The sequence below is a fragment of the Dinoponera quadriceps genome, unplaced genomic scaffold (genome assembly GCF_001313825.1).
Source record: "Dinoponera quadriceps isolate SergipeBrazil2010 unplaced genomic scaffold, ASM131382v1 scaffold1782, whole genome shotgun sequence".
Taxonomy (NCBI): Eukaryota; Metazoa; Arthropoda; class Insecta; order Hymenoptera; family Formicidae; genus Dinoponera; species Dinoponera quadriceps.
The window spans coordinates 1103604-1121764 of NW_014555947.1; the positions used below are offsets into that span (position 1 = coordinate 1103604).

At 41.8% G+C, this 18161-nt stretch overlaps 6 protein-coding genes across 7 annotated transcripts; 2 read left to right on the forward strand and 4 right to left on the reverse strand.

Annotated features, from left to right (window-relative positions):
- Positions 1 to 29: 29 nt before the first annotated feature.
- Positions 30 to 2301, reverse strand: LOC106746073 (ejaculatory bulb-specific protein 3). The gene is made up of 2 exons (XM_014622250.1): positions 2001 to 2301; positions 30 to 472 (listed from the first exon to the last, which is right to left on the reverse strand). The coding sequence occupies exons 1-2, from the start codon at positions 2185 to 2187 to the stop codon at positions 300 to 302; spliced, it is 360 nt and encodes a 119-aa protein (XP_014477736.1). The 5' UTR covers positions 2188 to 2301; the 3' UTR covers positions 30 to 299.
- A 1046-nt stretch (positions 2302 to 3347) lies between these two features.
- LOC106746019 (putative odorant-binding protein A10) lies at positions 3348 to 4126 on the reverse strand. Its single transcript, XM_014622118.1, has 2 exons — positions 3895 to 4126; positions 3348 to 3648 (listed from the first exon to the last, which is right to left on the reverse strand). The coding sequence occupies exons 1-2, from the start codon at positions 4055 to 4057 to the stop codon at positions 3455 to 3457; spliced, it is 357 nt and encodes a 118-aa protein (XP_014477604.1). The 5' UTR covers positions 4058 to 4126; the 3' UTR covers positions 3348 to 3454.
- Positions 4127 to 4908: 782 nt separating this feature from the next.
- Positions 4909 to 6621, forward strand: LOC106746117 (28S ribosomal protein S35, mitochondrial). The gene is made up of 3 exons (XM_014622340.1): positions 4909 to 5120; positions 5410 to 6023; positions 6233 to 6621. The coding sequence occupies exons 1-3, from the start codon at positions 5012 to 5014 to the stop codon at positions 6497 to 6499; spliced, it is 990 nt and encodes a 329-aa protein (XP_014477826.1). The 5' UTR covers positions 4909 to 5011; the 3' UTR covers positions 6500 to 6621.
- Positions 6622 to 6716: 95 nt separating this feature from the next.
- LOC106746118 lies at positions 6717 to 7727 on the forward strand. 2 transcript variants are annotated; one of them, XM_014622342.1, is made up of 3 exons: positions 6717 to 7327; positions 7397 to 7574; positions 7643 to 7727. In XM_014622342.1, exons 1-3 carry the CDS (start codon positions 7101 to 7103, stop codon positions 7676 to 7678), a joined length of 441 nt encoding a protein of 146 aa, XP_014477828.1. In that variant the 5' UTR covers positions 6717 to 7100; the 3' UTR covers positions 7679 to 7727. The 2 variants fall into 2 exon arrangements, with proteins under 2 accessions (XP_014477828.1, XP_014477827.1); XM_014622341.1 differs by lacking the exon at positions 7643 to 7727 and having other exon boundaries at positions 7397 to 7632.
- A 601-nt stretch (positions 7728 to 8328) lies between these two features.
- LOC106746116 (kinesin-like protein KIF18A) lies at positions 8329 to 11309 on the reverse strand. Its single transcript, XM_014622339.1, has 3 exons — positions 11130 to 11309; positions 8629 to 11064; positions 8329 to 8420 (listed from the first exon to the last, which is right to left on the reverse strand). The coding sequence occupies exons 1-3, from the start codon at positions 11138 to 11140 to the stop codon at positions 8381 to 8383; spliced, it is 2487 nt and encodes an 828-aa protein (XP_014477825.1). The 5' UTR covers positions 11141 to 11309; the 3' UTR covers positions 8329 to 8380.
- A 1645-nt stretch (positions 11310 to 12954) lies between these two features.
- LOC106746076 (probable serine/threonine-protein kinase nek3) lies at positions 12955 to 17870 on the reverse strand. The gene is made up of 5 exons (XM_014622266.1): positions 17477 to 17870; positions 15160 to 17199; positions 14952 to 15071; positions 14701 to 14845; positions 12955 to 14569 (listed from the first exon to the last, which is right to left on the reverse strand). The coding sequence occupies exons 2-5, from the start codon at positions 17192 to 17194 to the stop codon at positions 14470 to 14472; spliced, it is 2400 nt and encodes a 799-aa protein (XP_014477752.1). The 5' UTR covers positions 17195 to 17199; positions 17477 to 17870; the 3' UTR covers positions 12955 to 14469.
- Positions 17871 to 18161: the final 291 nt, after the last annotated feature.

Consider the following 18161-nt stretch of genomic DNA (forward strand, 5'->3'; position numbering starts at 1 on the left):
CCTTTTTATTAAAGAATATCTTAAAAATATCTCTTTTATATATTTAAACACAAAGTAATGTATTGAATTATACTTGAGCATATTTTGCAGTGCGAACGAAATAGGGTCACACTCATGAGGAATGTTGACTCGGCAAAAATTGATTAAGGCGAAACACTCGTTAGGGTTCCATTCGTATAACGGATCGGATTTCACTCGAATAAATATCGACATTTCGCAGTGAAGTATATTTCAATAAATTCTAGTTCACGCGACGATTGTGTGTTGTAATGTGCGTGAAACAAAATATGTCGACTACATTAAGATTGTTCAAAGCGCTTTCTGTATTCGCCGTTTGGGTCGTATTTAGAGATGAGTCGATCCCAGTCTCTGGATCGTTTCATTTTAAGATGATTTATCACTTTCTCCGCTGTAGCCTTTTGTTTATCGTTGCATTTGCTGCAACCATTTGATAGAGCATCCGGTAATGTCTCTAGAAATAAAAAAGAGGAAAGGAGAAAATATATATTTTCGTTATTATTCCGGTGCAATTGCATAACAGCATTATTATAATTATGTATAAATGTAATAAAATTTGAGCTATAGGTATGTATATATATATATATATATAATTTATTTATTTATAGTGGATAAAAGAGAGAGGACACAAATGCTTTGGTTGACGCGCGCACGACGACTGACTATTCATAAAAGTCTCATAGTACCGAATATATTCGACATACTGTACCCACACTTTCCTCTTGAAATAATTTTGATCTTAAGGATGTAATGTAGACGGTCACTTAAGTAGACTGAATGCAATCTTGCATGAGAAAGTTCACGGTGGGCATTATGTAATGAAGAGAGAGTACGTGTCGAGTACTCTGCCGTAATTGCAGTCAGTCACCGTGTATTTCCCAACTGGGAAATTGAGGAAGGTAGCAGCGAACGGACGGGATAATTTTAATCCGAGCGGAAAGAGAACCAGAGTGTGTGTGTGTGTGTGTGTAAAGTATCCTTGTCATTCTTGAACGAACTCACACATTAATGAGAACTAGTTCTTCCCCGCAATTGAACGAGAGTTGAATATCTCAAGGAAGAGATATATATGATCGGGAATTAAGGGAATATTATACTTTTGAAAACTTTATTGATGAATTTTTTTTGCAAAATTTACGTTTTATTGGTTGCGTAGAATTATATATAAATATTTGTACACGGTGAAAGTATGCGCGGAAATAATTTGGAGCATCGTATGAGACGAAAACGATGCACATTTCTCTAGCTATCGGTTGGTATAAATAGTTACGCGACACAGAGATACTACAGATTATGTGCCGAGTGTGCTCAAATTAAGAAAATTCCAAAAGGAACACTTTTATATTTTTTCAACGAAAGTTAGGAGATCTGAGAAGATGCGGAAAGAAACATTTTTATATGTAATCTTGGTTAGATTGTCCGTTGATAAAACAGAGCGCACATTCATCGCATTTATATCGCCCTTACATTTAGGTAAGAAAAGTAATTGTGCGTCGGTGTGTGTAACATATGGATAGTTATCAACGCAAGTTCACCATCGTCTTTGGTATCCCCATATAATGGGCGCAACAAATTATTTTAAATCAATATTATTCTTTCCTAACAGTAAACTCCCGCGATCCATCTCTTGCCCGATTTCGTTGAATGCCGTGTGGCGATTGCTCTTTACGACGATATTTTAATAAGTTACATTTAATTAATCGCATCTATAAGATTGCGGTAAAAGATACATGTCCTGAATCACATTTATTCATCGCATTTTTCTTTGATAATTCAACGGTTTGGAAATCAACGCGGCAGTCAACGTGATAAATTGGAGTGCCGTTAAAACAAGCTGAAATCAGTCGAGGAATTTAGAGTTTCGACATCCGCGTGTAGTTCTTCCTGAGGAGGGGAAAACGAGGTTTCGAATTGAAGTCGGTTCTTCGCTAAGGAATAGCGCGTTTTACACATAACTAAATTATTTTCAATTATTTGCTTACTTCTCAGCTCGCGACCTTCGGCGGTACAGGGTCCCTCGTCCATCAAGCAACGAATGTAATTGGTGAGAACACGATTGTTTTGCAGAATTCTATCCACGTCCACGTTGTCGTATTTCTCAGGATACTTTTCGGCGGCGATGGACAAGGCGATCAGTGAGGTTAGCGAGATCAAGAGAAACTTCTTCATCCTGGAGGGATCATCAACGTATTCGATGGACGTGTACGCGAGTACGATAAATCTTGGCCGACGACGCTTCGGACGAGAGTTGAAAGGTAATCCGCGACTGCGTGTCACAGCGACGGTTCTAGCTTTTATATAGCCGAGTGGAGGACAGGGTGGCGCGTGAACGGAGAAGACGGAGTATAATGCTCACCGATGCATTTCGTTGTCTCAGGAAGCAACATTTTTCCTTACTTTCTTTATTTATTCCGCCGTCAATCCATCATCTTGCATGTAACGATCATTTATATTCGTATTTACATTTGATTTCACCGAGATTCTCTCGGCGTAGCCTCTGCTCTTTCTTTCCCTTCTCACGGCCGAGTGATCGACCTTGCAATCGGAAAACAACAACAGGTTCCATGATCTCGAGCAAGAGGAATATATATACACGCGTGTATATAAATAATGATGTATAAACACAGTATAATTCGAATTTTCAAATTTTTTCTTTTCTTAGAATATATACGGTCTGCTTTATCGTTGCGACGACAATCTCCGTCTTATCGATATTCATGACACATCGAGTCTTTGACCCGCATTATTATCGTGTTGCATCAGAAGAGAATTATATAATCGCCACACTTTCTGGGCGATAGATAGGCGTCGTATCATCTTGCTGCGGTCGATTCCACACGTTGTAATTCCTTAAGTTCAAGAACTTGTCATGATTACCGCCAACGGGTACCGAGGAGAAATAGAACACACGAAGGAGAAAGTCGTTCCAATGATCCCGCTATATCTGTACGAATAATAAAGATTCACGGCTACATGTTATTATATCGTGGAACAAGTCAACTTCTTCCGACTTTTCGCGATCACTTTTTCAAACAAACATCTCATTTACCGCGATATGTAAACATTCGGAAACTAGAAAAATATGCAGGAATACAGTGGTGAGAGCGGAGCGATTTGTTGCCAGCAAGTCGTATTTACGTTTTGAATATCTTTAACAAAAATATCACCTTGGAAAGATGTTCACGACGATTGAAATATCGCCAAATATCTTTCTGTTTTATCGGAGCCTCACACAGCCGTTAGAATCATTCGATCGTAATTTGACGGTAAATGGTAGCGCATTGATATATACATATATATATGTGTATATTGAAAAAGAACTACGGTATTTTATTATTTTACATGTATATATTAAAATTTTTAACATTTAAATTACGTTTTGCAAGTATGCTAGAGAAAACAGATAATAAAAATAAAAATAACTGCGAGTCGGTTTTCATAGCGGTGGTATCAGCGGAGTCGTGTAATAGCCAGGAATATCGTAGATCTCCTGATCGTACATGTGAGAGATGATTATCCATTCGGTAGGATATCGTTCCTTCAGGTGCGCCAGCAATGTTTGTCCGTCTTTTTTCAAAGAAGGACTGCAACTTTCGCAATCTCTGCTGATCAGTTCAGGTAGTAGAACATCTGTACATACGTGCGAAACGGGAATCTTAATTTTCAGCGAGAAGACGAAATCGGAGGCTTCCTCTTGACGCGCCTTCGTCGCGAACGCCATATTTCACTAGCGTAATTTCGTAAGCGCGCCATTTGCAATTTACGATGAGAGATCACGTATAGATATATTTTATATAGAGAGAAAAAATATATGGGCGAATATTACATATATATATATATATATAGAAAGAGAGAGAGAGATGTAAAATATCTTACTTCGCACTTTAAATCCCATCTCGTCGCACGAATCTTTATCCAGTATACAATTCTTTACGGATTCAACGAATTTTTCTTCTTCCAAGAGTTCCGAAAACTCCTTGCCCTCGCAGAAAGCTACGATACCTAAGCTCAAAAGAGCGATTACGATTTGCCTGTTCATTATTCTAATGTGACGACTACACTTTCAAGAGAATGCCTTGAATGCAAGCACACCGATACTGACGTGAGCTTGAGGAAAACACTATTTGTACAAAATGACACGTACGCTCTTAGAATCTTATATATGATGTCGTGACCAATGAAATATCTTCCTTTCATCCCCGGACGCGGTTGTCGGCCTTTGTGAGATCAAACTCTTTAACCAATGAAATTAAAGATCGTGTATCAAGGTTACAGGTATTAAGTTGAAATATGTGTTACAAAGAGATTCGGAGGGCGTGACAATAATAAGGGGAATGCTATCGATTAAAGCAAGAGTGGTTAACTAAGATACAATTTTACATACTTCACGCTAATTTCCAACGTGCTCGTGAAATTTGAAATAAACAGTCAAGACGAAATAGTCCAGAATATATGTACACTTGAGTATTTTCTTTGTTATTTAACATTTTATTCCGCTATACACATTTCGAGTTGCGCAAAGTTAAACAATAGCATTTTGCTAATCTGATCCCCGATTAAATAGATTTAATATGGCCACATTAACTGCCATGTGAGTTAAATATAACTGTGTTAACACGTTCGTTACCAACTACGAGCATATTCGTATATCGACCTCCCGTGCCAAGCACGAGTTAATCCGTAGTATAAGTACGTTAATTTGGATCCTTGGCTTGTAAATAAAACGGAGAGCTCGTCTTAGAAGAACAAACTATGCCCGAGAAACGTGTTAATAACGTTATTACCGATTGAGCGCGCAATGCTTCGAAGGTGTATTACCATACATTAATAATGTTATACCGATTGAGTAAAATAGAGATCCAACTTGTCCAATTCAGATGCGACGTAAGATCGTAAGGTTAAGTTGGATTACATTTGGTTGCCAGAATTTCGTACGAGATAGGAGGTTATGTTATTGTAAAACTGTACTCGGTCGTGTCGCAAGTATAGAAAGATGTTGTTAATAACTCGCAGGTTCAACGCAAAGCTGACGCGGGGTTTGCCGAAAACGTTGAAGCTTATCGCGACGTATGCGAACGTTTCGAACGGCGAGCAAGTGGAACGTTAGTTACCTTTCGCATCGAACTACTACACTCTCACCGAATTCCAATTAATCGAAGTTGCCAATAACAATTTTCAGCTGTGTATAATCTGCCGTCCGAAATAATGATCGAAAATATATCTGCATCGTCAGCAAAATCAACGAGGTAGTGCTTGGATGCGATTTCAAATATAGCTTACGAAGGGAGAGAATTCTCTTATCCTGGCAAATCATTAGTTTAATTCGAAATTTGGTGAGAGTTAGTCCACCTTGCGTGTCTCAAGATCGAGCGAGCGGTCTTTCGTTTTCAGAATTCCGCGTGCTGGAGCTTTATCCGCAGAAGGATGTCGTGCAGAAACGACAAGTGCAAAAGCCGAAGGTAGCACCGCCGAGAACGATGGAAATGCCGACCGACCAGGACTGGCCGTCGGTTTGGCCGGGTGCGCGAACCTTTCATCCCGCTTCGGTGCCCTTACCGTTGCGGCAGGGCTATGTGGAGAAGGGCGTGCCGCCCGACAAGTACGTTAACGCCGAGCTCATGAAAATACCGAATTTCCTGCATCTCACACCGCCAGCGATTCGCAGACACTGCGAGGCCTTGAAGCAGTTCTGTACCGAGTGGCCCGTGGCGCTCGACACCGACGAAAAGTGCACCGAACATTTCCCCGTCGCGATCACCACGTCCGATTATTGCTATTCCTCGCCCACCATCAGAGATCCACTCGCTAGGATCGTCAGCCTGCAAATTAAACTGTCATCTCTTTACCTGGATACTCACGCCAAGGACAAGTTGTTGAGACTACTGGCTGACAGATACAATGCGGAAACAGGCGTAATAACCATCACGACCGACAGATGCCCGAGCAGGAAGCAAAACTTGGAATACGCGCGGTATCTCCTCACTGCGGTGTATCACGAGTCCTGGGTAAATAATGCTCCCGGCACTTATTCTCACAATTGTAATAATGATAGTAGTTTGATTTCGCGACGGGGTTTCCCCGTCGTTCTTTCTTTTTATCTTTACCCTGCCTATGCGTGAGATCGTATATAAGAGCTCTTATTGAGGCAAGAGTAAAGCTGCTTGATACAGCGCTCCTTTGTTCTCACCTGTATTCGCAAAATCTTGAATTCCAGAGGGTGGAGCCGTGGGAAGCTGAGAAATCCGAAGCGGACATGGAATACTTCGACTGGGACTCGAGTGTGAGTCGCACGAGTCTGGTGACGCTGTACAAATGGCCCGAGCCGCCGACCGATTACGATTACGAGACCATCCCGCACGCGACGGAATACAAGATTGCAGTTTCGGATCTCATAAACAACGGGGAGGATCAGTACTCAGTCAACAAGTACAAGGAAGCCGTGAAAAATTTGTTGAACCTCAAGAGCGACGATAAAAGTTGAATCAATAGGTAGAAACAAATTGATTCTGTCATTTTTCTCTTTTTCATCGAAATGTTTATCTACGGAGAGAAATCTGTTCTAAAGGGCGATATGTAAAAGCGATAATAAAATCGTTACGCGAATGGATCGTTCTTGTGTGTCGGACCATCCGCGTTTCTTCTTCAAGAAATTTGCTTACAGAGGAGAGAGAGATGAATCAATCTCTCTCGTTCGCAATGTCCGTTGTTCCCGATAGTTTTCACGAGTAATGTCCCACTCAATTTGCATAATTTTATGCTCGTTAAACAACGTCGAACGTACCAGTGAATTACGCTTTCCGTAATTCTGTGCGGATTCAGGTAAAAAAAGGAAAAACAACTAGGGCGTACGAAGAATCGACCGGAAACGGTAACCTCCTCCTCCTCCTCCATTTTCTGGCGTTTATATATTCGAGCAAATACCTCGGAGGCCCAAGTCGTCTCGTCTTCGAGATGCAAGATTTCGACGTATCGTGTAAGGTATCGCGCGAAAGTGGTAGTAACGTTTGTACCTCGAAGCATTTATAACAAACGTTTCCACCATCTCGTATCTTTTGCTTCGCGTAATAAACGGATCGACGAAAATGTTGCGAATTATGACGTTTCTGCTCGGTGCTTGGCTCGACGTTATTCTATGTGACACGGAGTTATCAGAGAATCAAATATCGTCTTGTAGGAATCCGCCTCTGTGTGATTTATCGGACGAGTCGAGAAACGCGTTCCCGTTTTACTCGCGATATTACGCCGCGCCGGCGAATCATCTCCGACGCAGTTATTACAGCGGATTCGGCTCGTCGCCGGCTCATTATCAGTAAGTGTATCGAGATCAGTAAAATTTCAGTTGTGGCGTCAATAGCGAGAATTGGCATGAATTTTTTAGCACCTTCGATCCTATCAGCGTGCTAGCATCATTGGCATTTTTGGCGTTCTTATTGCAGTCGTTCGCCTCGCTCTACGATCGTTCGAGATCGATGCTGCCGACGATAGTCAGCGGCCGGCGACAGTCGTCGGATCTGACGATTCCCGACGAGATCTCGAGACGTGCCCTGCGCGACTACGTGAGTATGTCCTACGTCCTCGGATATCATCCGAAATGATACCTGCACCGTTTTTTTTTTTTTTTTAGGAAAGTCTCGATCAGAATTTGGACACGATCGAATGAACAAGACTTTTTCATCGTAACAGGGGTTTTAAGGTTCCTGCAAATAATTTATTTATTCTCTTAAAAATACTTGGTGACATTAATCGATAAGAATTCTGCAATCAGTACGTACATAAAAAAAAGCCCAACATACTTTCTTCGTTTTTGTTAAGTTTGTTCGATAAATCAATCTCCGTAATGCGAAGTTGATACGCGTGTAGCATTTTGGTAGTAATTATTGCATCGTGCTTTGCTCGAGAGATTATACAAAGCTTTTAAACATCGAACGATGTAGCTTCGAACAAACCGTACGTTAGACACGTCACGGTTGACTAATCTAAGTGTTTAAAAATTACAAAGCGCCGTTTCGTCTAACAGTGACCATTTCAGGTCAGTTTCGGATTGTTTCTAAAGATATAATTACATCATGTACAAATAAAGTGCAACAACACCGCAAAATTTGTCGCTCTCTTTTTCCTAACAGTTTGCAAACACAAATACGTAAATGTCTCGCGTTTGTATATATAATAACCTATAGAAAACATATGATTAAAATGTCGTTATATTATTAAGAACGACTTTTACTCGGGATGTAAAGCTAGACTATCTACCTAGGGGGAGATTCCCAACAAGTCTCGTTAATAGAGAGAAAACCTGACTCTCTCTGAGAGCTCAAGTGCAAAAGATATCCAAAAGATTCAAACGTCAGGTCTTAGTTTTGGATCACCACGGGACTCTGGTGGAGGGTGGAGCTGGATTGTGTCTGTAACACAACATTTGGATTAAACGAGTGGCGGATATTCGCGCGAGTTAACACGCTGAACGTGGCTACTTACAGCACTACGATCGAGGTTACACAATTAATTGAAAAATCGCTTTCACGGTCAACAGAGGGGGCCGAATCTTACCTTCGGAATCATCAGTCAAGTTGCCACAATCAACGTATCAACGATATTATCAAATTCACTTACTTCCTTCCGGAGGCCGGCTTCTGGTACGGATGTGTGGTTATGAGGGCGCGCCTCTCCTTATTACGTACCGTCTTGAGCGCCTCGTTATCGGATTGAGCGGTAGTATTTTTCAGCTTATTCAAAATAGCGATACTCTTGGCGCTCATATGAACAGGTAGCCTGCGCTGCACATTCTCCTTGTCCGCGCGACCGCCAACAATAGTCTTACCGTTGTACAATTTTTTCGTCTGCTTGGCGGGTGTGCTTTCCTGATTCTTGTCGGAGAGCGCGCGCTTTCTGATCGCGCTTCCCTTCCTCTCGCGTAAGTTCGACGTGGCAACGAGTCGTTTGTCCCCCATCGCACCGCTTTCACTGGACTCGTCGCTCGAATTCTCAGCATTGAAGGTGGCATTCAAGATATTAGACGCGCTGCGAACGTCGCGCTGCTCCTCTTCCTTGAGGAGACCCGCCGCGTTATCAAACGTTCCGATAGTGCTCAGGCAGGCGAATATGCCGAAATCTCCGGCGTCGGTGTCCATCGCTGCATCGGACCATTTGATACTGCGAAAACCTTCGAGCAACTTGACCAATTCCTTGAACTCCGCCTGCATCTTTTCGGTCATCGTCCCGTAGCCCTTCACCATGTTGTAGTAATTCTGCAGATTCATACTCATCATTCTCGAGATAGTATTGACCGACTGCCTCTCACACTGCTGGAGGCTGCAGAGTTTCCTCATATGTTGCCGCATACCGGAGATCCAGCATCTCTCAATCTCGCACATCTGCAGGGACAGTTTGTTCCGCAAATCCTCGCTGAGTGGCGCGTCTCTCAACCTCTGTATCTCCGCCTCGACGGAGCACAATTCCTGCCATGCCGCTTCCGTTTGCGTCTTGAGCGAATCCCTCTGCCGCTGGAAATAATGCAGGGATTTGTTGACGCGCGATTTACCGCTCGCGTTCAGCTCCTCCGACGGCAATGCGTCGTCCGCCGCCGTCAAATAGTGCAACCTCTCGTCCGCGTCTCTCTTGTAGAGCATCCTACAGGCCAGTATTTTGTCGGAGCTCTCCAGGGCCAGCATCTTCTCAATCAGCTCCTTTTTCTTGTCGTATGACTTGGACAGTTTGCGGTACACCTCCAGCATGAATTTGTCCGGTTGCGGCGACGGTGCGGCTGGCACGCTCTCCAGAGCGGCCAGCCGTGACTTCAACGCAGCTATCTCCTTCTTCTGCTCCTCCACTATCTTGATGTAGCCAGCGATATGCGTCTCGCACGACACATTCTTCTTCGCGTACGATTTGATCTTCTTCGTCCGATTCGCGTATCTCAAAGTGTTGTACGTGTCCTCGTAAGTGAAGCTGGAAGGGCCGATATTGGCTATCATTACGGTGTGACAATTCCCGCCGAGCGAGTCCTTCAGCAGTCTCGTAAGCTTGGAATCTCTGTACGGAATGTGCTTGATGCCATCCGCCAGATTATTTATACAATTGCCGAGGGCCAGCAAGGACTTGTTGATATTGGCGCCTTCCTTGAACCTCACGCCTTTGCATCCGGTGGCCGAAGCCCTCTCGGATCCTGCCAAGTCGATCATCGACAATTTCACTCGCTGCACCTGACTGTCCAACTTGTTGACGATCTCTATGTATACCTGAAACACCGCGTGACTCCTGCTGCTCTCCTTATTCGCGTCTGTGGGATGCTGCGTACGATTCTTATTGCCTTCGGCTAGAAGCGACAATAATTCCTGGGCGCTTTTAATGGCGATTGGTTTCAGCCTGGCGACTACAACGCCGCGTCTGCCGTCTTCTCTCAGATGTAACGGGCCTGATTTGTGCAACAGATCCTGCACATTCTCATTGTATATCTCCAGGTATGTCACATTCAGATTGAACTCGCGATAATTGCTCTGCCTCTCAATCTCGGAGAAGAGTTCCGCCACAGTGAGGTAAGTGATGCCGGGATCATCCTTGTTGCCCAGCATTGTGTGAGTCTTACCAGCACCGGTGGCTCCATAAGCGAACACAGAACAGTTGTAGCCGTCCAGGAGATTGCTGATCAAGCTCTTGGTGCTGCTTTCGAACACGTCTTTATTTCTTGATGTCTCGTTGAAAATCCTATCAAAGATGAACTGCAGGTGCTTGTTTTGCTTCTTCAGCATATCTCGGCCACGCTGAGCCACATTGTGAAAGAAGAAGGGCGTCTCTTTCTCATTCGGATCAAAAATCAACATTTTGTCATCCACAGTCTCGATGATTGTTCTGCTATTGTCCTGGAGCTCGCGCTCATTGTGCGGCCGAACCCTGACGATCACTTTGATCGATATTTCAGATACGTCCGTTTGCGCGTCGCTGCCCATGTTTGGCTCGCTGCCTGATATCTGCGTTCTCTTGGCTCTGTTAGGTGAACTCGTCTTCGTCGTATCCTTCCTGCCGAAGACCATCGTGGCGCTCTGGGAGATGCTGAAAATTTTCATCAGTTTAGTAAGCTTATACAGGCAACGAATGAGCAAAATAAAGTTGCTTACGTCGTCTTCATAACATGCTGCCTCGTTGTTGTCTCGAAAATTCTTCGTCGTTTCCAACGATGCCGGTTTTACGACACTCGATCCGAACGAACGTGAGCTACGAGCGGAACGAAACTGATGCTACGAGACTAGCAATACCGATGAAACCACGAAGCACGCCCCGCAGCCGTTGGCTTTACGTTAAGGGCTTTGAATTTTAAACGCTGACGATCGAGCGCAGTCGGGTAAACTATCAGGCATAAAATGCTAGAGGATATCGCTCATCTAGTTTTTTCAGTTCCGGATGTAGCTGACATTTAATTAACGGAGGCTGTGTTCGGAAAGCTACCAACACGTCATTTTATCTTTGTCCCTCATTAGGACAAGAATAGAATGATCAGCCCAAATAGCGTGCTTCTTGAGCGCACTCTAAAAAGAACCAAAGCCCGCTTCATACGATGCTTACTTTCTTGATAGATCTAGCAAATAGGAAACGTGGCGTTCTGTTTGGCGAATTTCTAGTATATTACTGGATCTTGCTGTTAAGAAAGTGAACATCATGTGACGCGATCTGTAACTTCTTAACGACAAGCGGTCTCTTTTATTTACATTTAGTCTGTTCTTTTTAGCTGCTCTAAGAAGACTTTTTAGTTACACTGCTAAACTAGTGCAGCTAAAAAGAACAGACTAAATGTCTCTTGTTAACCTAGTGTTATCAAAGGCTGTAAAGAAGAGAGAGGGCAATCATTCCGGCGTTTTTCAGGGGACAGTTTTTCGATACATCCTCTACGAGAAAGTACATATAATATTACGTTAGGTTAGAATGACGTTAGATTAGACACAGGCCGGTATTCATAGCCGGAAATCTTATATATAAGATCGTCCCAAGGTTATCTGTAGATGCTTCGTAGCCAATGACATGAGCCTTACAACATCTTAAGTATAAGATCCGACTATGAATACCGGCTACCGAATGGTCTGTATCCTCTAGCGGGATTCTGTAACCGACAACTGTCGGCTAGGGAATATGCCGTTGCGCAAATGTAACATATGGCAAAAAAAGTACGCAACGACCGATCCGACAGTTGACGGTTACAGAACTGTTGTGGATCGAGCGAAGCCCGGGTTGCAGCGCAACAGGCGAGATAGTTTCGCGCGCGCTGGACCCTCGCCGCCGTAGCCAGGAGCGCACGCCGCGAGGCGGCGCGCCGCCCGGCTGATCAGCTCGCGCGCGAGTTCGTTCATTGGCGGATATATAAGAGCGCTTCGTATGACCGTTCGGAGAGACCGTTCTCGTCTGTCATAGCGTTCAGCTCGACAGAACGGTGAGCAAGCGCCTTAGTGTGCCTTTTTCGAGTGTGTGTTTGTAGGTATTTATACGACAGGCTTGGTGATGTTCTTCAAAACCTTCCTCCTTGGTGTGTCACGCATCGATCTTTTTGCACAGTCGCTGCAATCGTGGGAGAAGGGGGATTCCAGCCCTTCTCGCGCGCCAACTCTCCACCGAATTTAGACAACTGAATCGGCGCTCGCTGCTCCTCTCTCTCCCCCACCCTACCTGCATTCAAACTATAAAGTATCCGCCCGTATCCGTTGTTTTAATCATTAATTATGTTACGATATATGGCTCATCAATTATTGAGAATTCCTGCTACGGATTTATTTGACATTATAGTCGATACAAAGATGAACTTTGATATAAATATCAATTAACCCCTTCCCGTGCCATTTAGCTCGACGAAAACTCGGCCCAAGCGGGTAGGTATTGACGCGCGCTAAACAGACCAGACTGATGCTTGTAAACAGTCGCAATACGATCCGAAATGTAGAAATCAGTCCGCGAGCTCGGCTTGGTTATGTTTACGTTTGGCCCAAGTATGTGTTCGCGAGTCTGACTCGCGATATTTATGTTTGGCCCAAGTATCTCTTCGCGAGTCAGACTCGCGAAGTTTATGTTTGGCCCAAGTAACTGTTCGCGAGTCAGACTCGCGATATTCATGTTTGGGCAAAAATCTTCATCGCGAGTCTGACTCGCTAAAGTACGGGAAGGGGTTAAAGAAAAACAAATTTATTCTCTTCAAGATTATTTATGCCGTATTTTTATATAAAACGGGGTTTGTTTGATATAATACTTAATAGAGGAGAAGGAGACCTATCTACTATATGAACTTGTTGCAATGCTTTTAAAATGATTAATCGACACCACTCTTCGATATTTGTGGCCGGTTCAACAACAAACTCCGGTTAATTTAATCCGCCTGATTCCATTGGAAATGACCAATTGTATTTTCATTTGAATTTTCCATTGGAATTGACCAATTGTATTTATCGTTAAACAGAATCGACCAATCCACAGTTGACACTTGACCGATCAATTAAATTTATTGAAGGTTGTGAAATTTGGCCTTTAGAAATCAATATTTTCGTGGGAGCTCGTAAAAAAAATTATTAGTTACAAACTAATAGGTAAAATCCCTTATTCCAAAGTACATCAATAATTCCAAATGTATCCCAACCATAATCTTACAAATTAAACCTGGTTTTTTTTTTTTCTGAATTGTCCATATTAAGAAAGGAACGAAAAGAAGCTTAAAAAAAGTATAATTCTCAGACAGCACAGATCTCATCAGGATGTCCACAGAATGTCCATGAGATATATTGTGTGCTGTTTGGGATTATTCGCAATATAAATCTATACAAATGTGTGTCGCGTGAGAATAAATCTTTTTAAGCCTTATCGAACTATCCTATTTGCTAGCCAACATTACAATAAATTACTTCTATGTATAAAGAAAAATTAAATTATGGTTTTCTTCTTGAGACAGAAGTAAAGAAATAGCACGCAATACATAAAGTTTTATCAGATGCTATGCTATATTAATCAAATCGATGGTATAAAAGTGCCGCTAGACTACTGGATCTTCCGTTCTATTTACGCTTCTTTGTATTTTAACTTGGAGAAATCATGTTGCTATTTACGACGTCAACGAAGCGAAGACTGAATTAAAACTATTATAAATCTTTAAGCATCCAATTGCAAAATCCAGTTTAATACAGGGCTGAGTACGTTAGTACGAAAAAATCCAAAAATAGTTCGATGAACAAATATGGATTTCTTCGAGTTAAAATATGGGAAAGCGCAGATATAACGGAGTGTAAGCTACAGGCATTTTTTTTATGCAATCGATACTTGGCTTCGGCCTTAAATTCGAGGTAAAGTAAACTGAAAATGTTGATTACAATAGTTTTCATAGATTTTAAATTAATACAAAAAAGGAAGAAAGTACCTTCACGATTCACACGAGTCAAGAAAATAGAGCTCGTATATAATTTATATATATTATCAGGAGAAAGAGCCGCTTTATATCGTGCTTAGATTACGAGCCTTCATTTGCAGCTCGAAACGTCGATTTGTCCGTACGCTCTTCAGCACCGTCCGCGTTTCATGTTGTTGCTTCTGCCTGCAGATATTCGTAAATTTCATAAAATATTAGATGCATCTTTATTTATACATACATCAGTGACGTTAAAATCCAAATTATCTTAATAAAACAAACTATGATGCAACGCAGAAACATTTACTAACATGTACCTTGAAAAAACCGTTTGTTTCTTCAGTATAACATGCGTAGCTTCCGCCTTCCTTAACTTGAATCCGAATCTATTGTATGTGCCGTTGGTTGTATTACTTGGCGGCAATGGTTTCACACCTTTCTTCACATCTATATTTTTCGTTGCTATAATTTAAGCAAGACAAAAGTACTGTTTTCAGGTATCAGAATAATGTTTGAAGAATGATAAGCGCGCGTGTGTGTATACACACACTACTAGTACTACTATTACCGAATTCCAGATGTCTAGTTTCCAAACGTTTTTTTGCATCCACGACCGATTCTGAGTTGGCAAACATTTTTTCGTGTATTCTTCTAAAATTTGGTACTTTTTTTATTGATGATTTTCTCTCTGTGGATAATTACAAGTGTTACTCGAATGTAACGGCGGAACAAACAATACAATACGGTAAGGGAAGAAACTTTGACTTGTACGTTACCCGACTTCTTTTCGACCGATTCGAGTCCTTTTGGGGTAGCTTGAATTTTACCAAGGTTTATGGTCATAGCGTTAAGAGCGTGCAATCTTCCCTTCGGTGTGACTCCACATATCTTTGGGCTTAATTTCAGCTGAGAAACTAATGAATTTTTGTTGGATTTGGGAATTTGAGCCTTACTCGATGTTTTGTACGTTAAATTTCTAATTCTAATATTTCTTTGTGTAGTATCATTGCGTGGAACGCTTGACTGCAGACCAATTGATTTACCAATTGAACCGTGAGCACCGTTCCCATCAGGTGTTATATTTGCAAAGCGTACTCTACAGAATTTCTTAGTGTCCCCTTTGATGCTTAAATTTGCGTCCGTCATTGTACGTTTTTTGATCATCTGTCGTAAACCTGGTGTCTGCGGATCTTTCAGTTCATAAGTGATATCCCTCTTGTTATTTTGGACCTTTTTTAGTTCAATCTTCGCTTCCTTGACGTTGTAAGTAGTGTCTTGTCGTTTCGCGGAATTGGAAGGATCATTAGTATCACTGATATCCAATAGAGAAGGTTTCGACACGTCTTCAATGGCTGCGCTGCTCTTGTCCATTATGCTAGGAGACGATGCTGTAGTATGCACTCCGAATTGATCCGTATATCTCGATCTGGTGTTAGGATATGCATCATTTGATAGTATAGACGCGTTAGACGTCAAGTTTATCCGCGTTGTCTGCTCCTCTCTTGGAGTAGACGACATTAAAGGTGTGGATGACTTGTTCTGTCTTTGCGTCGGCGGACTGTGTTCAGTAGCTAGTGATAATTTATTACTGGAAGATCTATTTGTAGCGGAGCTTCGACGAGGGCTGCCTTTCAAAGAAAATGTAGACGATGCAGGTGTATTTTCTGCAGTTGCTTGCGATATTTTAACACTGTTTTCTATATTGATTGAATTATTTAACCGATTGTTGTCTACAATAGCCGTAAGTATATCCAGCTTATTTTCGAGCTTCTTCACTAATACTATCGGTTCCGCCAGTATATCTCTCATCTGCGAAGCCGTCAATAGTTTCACTAATCTCGATTTCAGACATTTGTTCGCTAATAAACTTTTGAGCGAAGGATTTTTTTTCGCACTTGATGATTTTGTACTACGGTGACCAAGCGAAGCGTCGGGAGCGGGAGTACCAGCGAGAGTGAATTTCTTCAATGAGTGTTTTCTAGATGCGAATAAATTCAATTTGGGCGACTTTTTCGACAGGCGCCTCAATACTATTTTCGGAGATTTTGAGAACCTATGTACAATTTCCTTGAGCTTAACACTGGATACCCTATGTTTGCTTTTTACTGCTGATGATGTTGGTGAGCTCTTGTTGGCTACAGATGTATCCTTCCCGGCCTTTCGTAACTTGTTATCGCCAAAATCATTATTGTCAGATAAGTTTTCTCCAGGTGTGAGAGATAACTTTCTTGGAATTTTCAATAGTCTTGAAACTGATGCCGAACATGTCTTTGGGGAGCTTGAAGAAATTGGTGATTTTTTAGGTGTTTTTGTGGATCTGTGAGGCGTAAGACTAAGTTTAATCGGTGTGCTTTTAGGAGTGACTATACCAGAAGATAGTCCTCTTATATTTGGCATACTAGTTTTCTCTTGCACCTTTTCAGGCGTTTTACTCAAATCTCCCGAATCAATCCATCGATCACTGTTGCGGACCATAGGAACATTATCGGCATGCTTATCCTTTGATATTTTCTTCAATTTGGAATTTATACTATCATCTTTGTGTACAGCTGCTTCATTTTCTGCTTCTTCAATCTTGTCACGTCTTCGGCTAGATGTATTTCTTTTTTTAGACTTACCAACCGTTACTTTTGCATTAAGCAATTTTTTTCTAAAATTTTGTTTAACAGTAGCTTCCAAATCATCCTCTGCATTCGTAGACTTTCTTCCTCTCGGTGACTGCTTACTTTTCTTCCTCGACTTGTTTACACTTTCATTTAAATTATTCAATTTCTGTGCTCTGGCTCTAGTGGTAATTGAAGATTGCTTCATCGTATCTACAAAGTAACGTGCTACTTTAACATATTCTTCACAAGATAAAGTTTGTAAAACAAAACAGATGTACGACTGTCAGGTTGCGGCTACTAAAGCAATCTCGTGATGAGACTAGAGGTTTATTTTGGCAGATATTAATTCTGAATGTTATATTTATGGATTCTCGAGACAACAACGCGTAAAATATGCGAAAATGTGAAAAGATGTGATTGCACAATTGAAAAAAACTATAACCACTATGATTCCGTTAAAGACCGGTGAAATTTATCCACGTCTTACCTGCATAAATTCATATGATATTACGATGATACTGATTTTTGTTTGTAATCTCTATTTGGCGGACACTATGAACACACACTTTAGTCGAGAACGTCAAAGCTTTCAAGTGATCGTTAATTGTATAATTTTCAAACATCGTTTGATGCGAAATGGCGTCCTTCCCTCCCTTCAATGGGTGTGTTCCGATATTCAAACTGCCAAAGATTTACGCATACGCAATATGGGCAGGCGTTCTGAAACGTACCGACAGTAATGTTTTTCGCGTTCTGAAATGAAATCTGCACAAAATAGGCTGCGTTCTCTTTGGGCACTATAAGCGTCATTCCATCTTTATTATACGCCAAAAGAAGCTGAAATGATTAGAGGTCATGTTCGTTTTCGCTGAACCGCTGAACTAGTGCAACAAGTTGAAGTGAGAAAATATATACTTGTCTCGCTTCAATTTATTGTACTAGTTCAGCGGTGCAGCGAAAATGAACAGACCTATTTATAACGCGCCCAAAGAGAACGCATAGTACACGGCCAGTATCACATTATGAATCAGGATTGAAGTTTCACCAATCAGAGAAAGTTTAACTAAACTCAAATTTAGTTAAACTTGCTCCGATTGGTCAAATTTCAATTCAATCTCAATCCTTGGCGTGATATGTCCATAGGACGCGGAAATGCTTGCTGCACGGCAAGA

Coding starts and splice junctions, on each gene's coding strand:
- LOC106746019 (XM_014622118.1), bottom strand. CDS start 4,057: ATGAACAGGCAAATCGTAATCGCTCTTTTGAGCTTAGGTATCGTAGCT. Junction 3,649..3,894: donor GATGGGATTTAAAGTGCGAA/GTAAGATATTTT, acceptor ACGTATGTACAG/ATGTTCTACTACCTGAACTG.
- LOC106746073 (XM_014622250.1), bottom strand. CDS start 2,187: ATGAAGAAGTTTCTCTTGATCTCGCTAACCTCACTGATCGCCTTGTCC. Junction 473..2,000: donor CGAAGGTCGCGAGCTGAGAA/GTAAGCAAATAA, acceptor TTTTATTTCTAG/AGACATTACCGGATGCTCTA.
- LOC106746117 (XM_014622340.1), top strand. CDS start 5,012: ATGTTGTTAATAACTCGCAGGTTCAACGCAAAGCTGACGCGGGGTTTG. Junction 5,121..5,409: donor GAACGGCGAGCAAGTGGAAC/GTTAGTTACCTT, acceptor TTTCGTTTTCAG/AATTCCGCGTGCTGGAGCTT. Junction 6,024..6,232: donor CGGTGTATCACGAGTCCTGG/GTAAATAATGCT, acceptor CTTGAATTCCAG/AGGGTGGAGCCGTGGGAAGC.
- LOC106746118 (XM_014622341.1), top strand. CDS start 7,101: ATGTTGCGAATTATGACGTTTCTGCTCGGTGCTTGGCTCGACGTTATT. Junction 7,328..7,396: donor TCGTCGCCGGCTCATTATCA/GTAAGTGTATCG, acceptor TGAATTTTTTAG/CACCTTCGATCCTATCAGCG.
- LOC106746076 (XM_014622266.1), bottom strand. CDS start 17,194: ATGAAGCAATCTTCAATTACCACTAGAGCCAGAGCACAGAAATTGAAT. Junction 15,072..15,159: donor ATCGGTCGAAAAGAAGTCGG/GTAACGTACAAG, acceptor AATTATCCACAG/AGAGAAAATCATCAATAAAA. Junction 14,570..14,700: donor AAACAAACGGTTTTTTCAAG/GTACATGTTAGT, acceptor GAATATCTGCAG/GCAGAAGCAACAACATGAAA.
- LOC106746116 (XM_014622339.1), bottom strand. Junction 8,421..8,628: donor AAGCCGGCCTCCGGAAGGAA/GTAAGTGAATTT, acceptor GTTGTGTTACAG/ACACAATCCAGCTCCACCCT.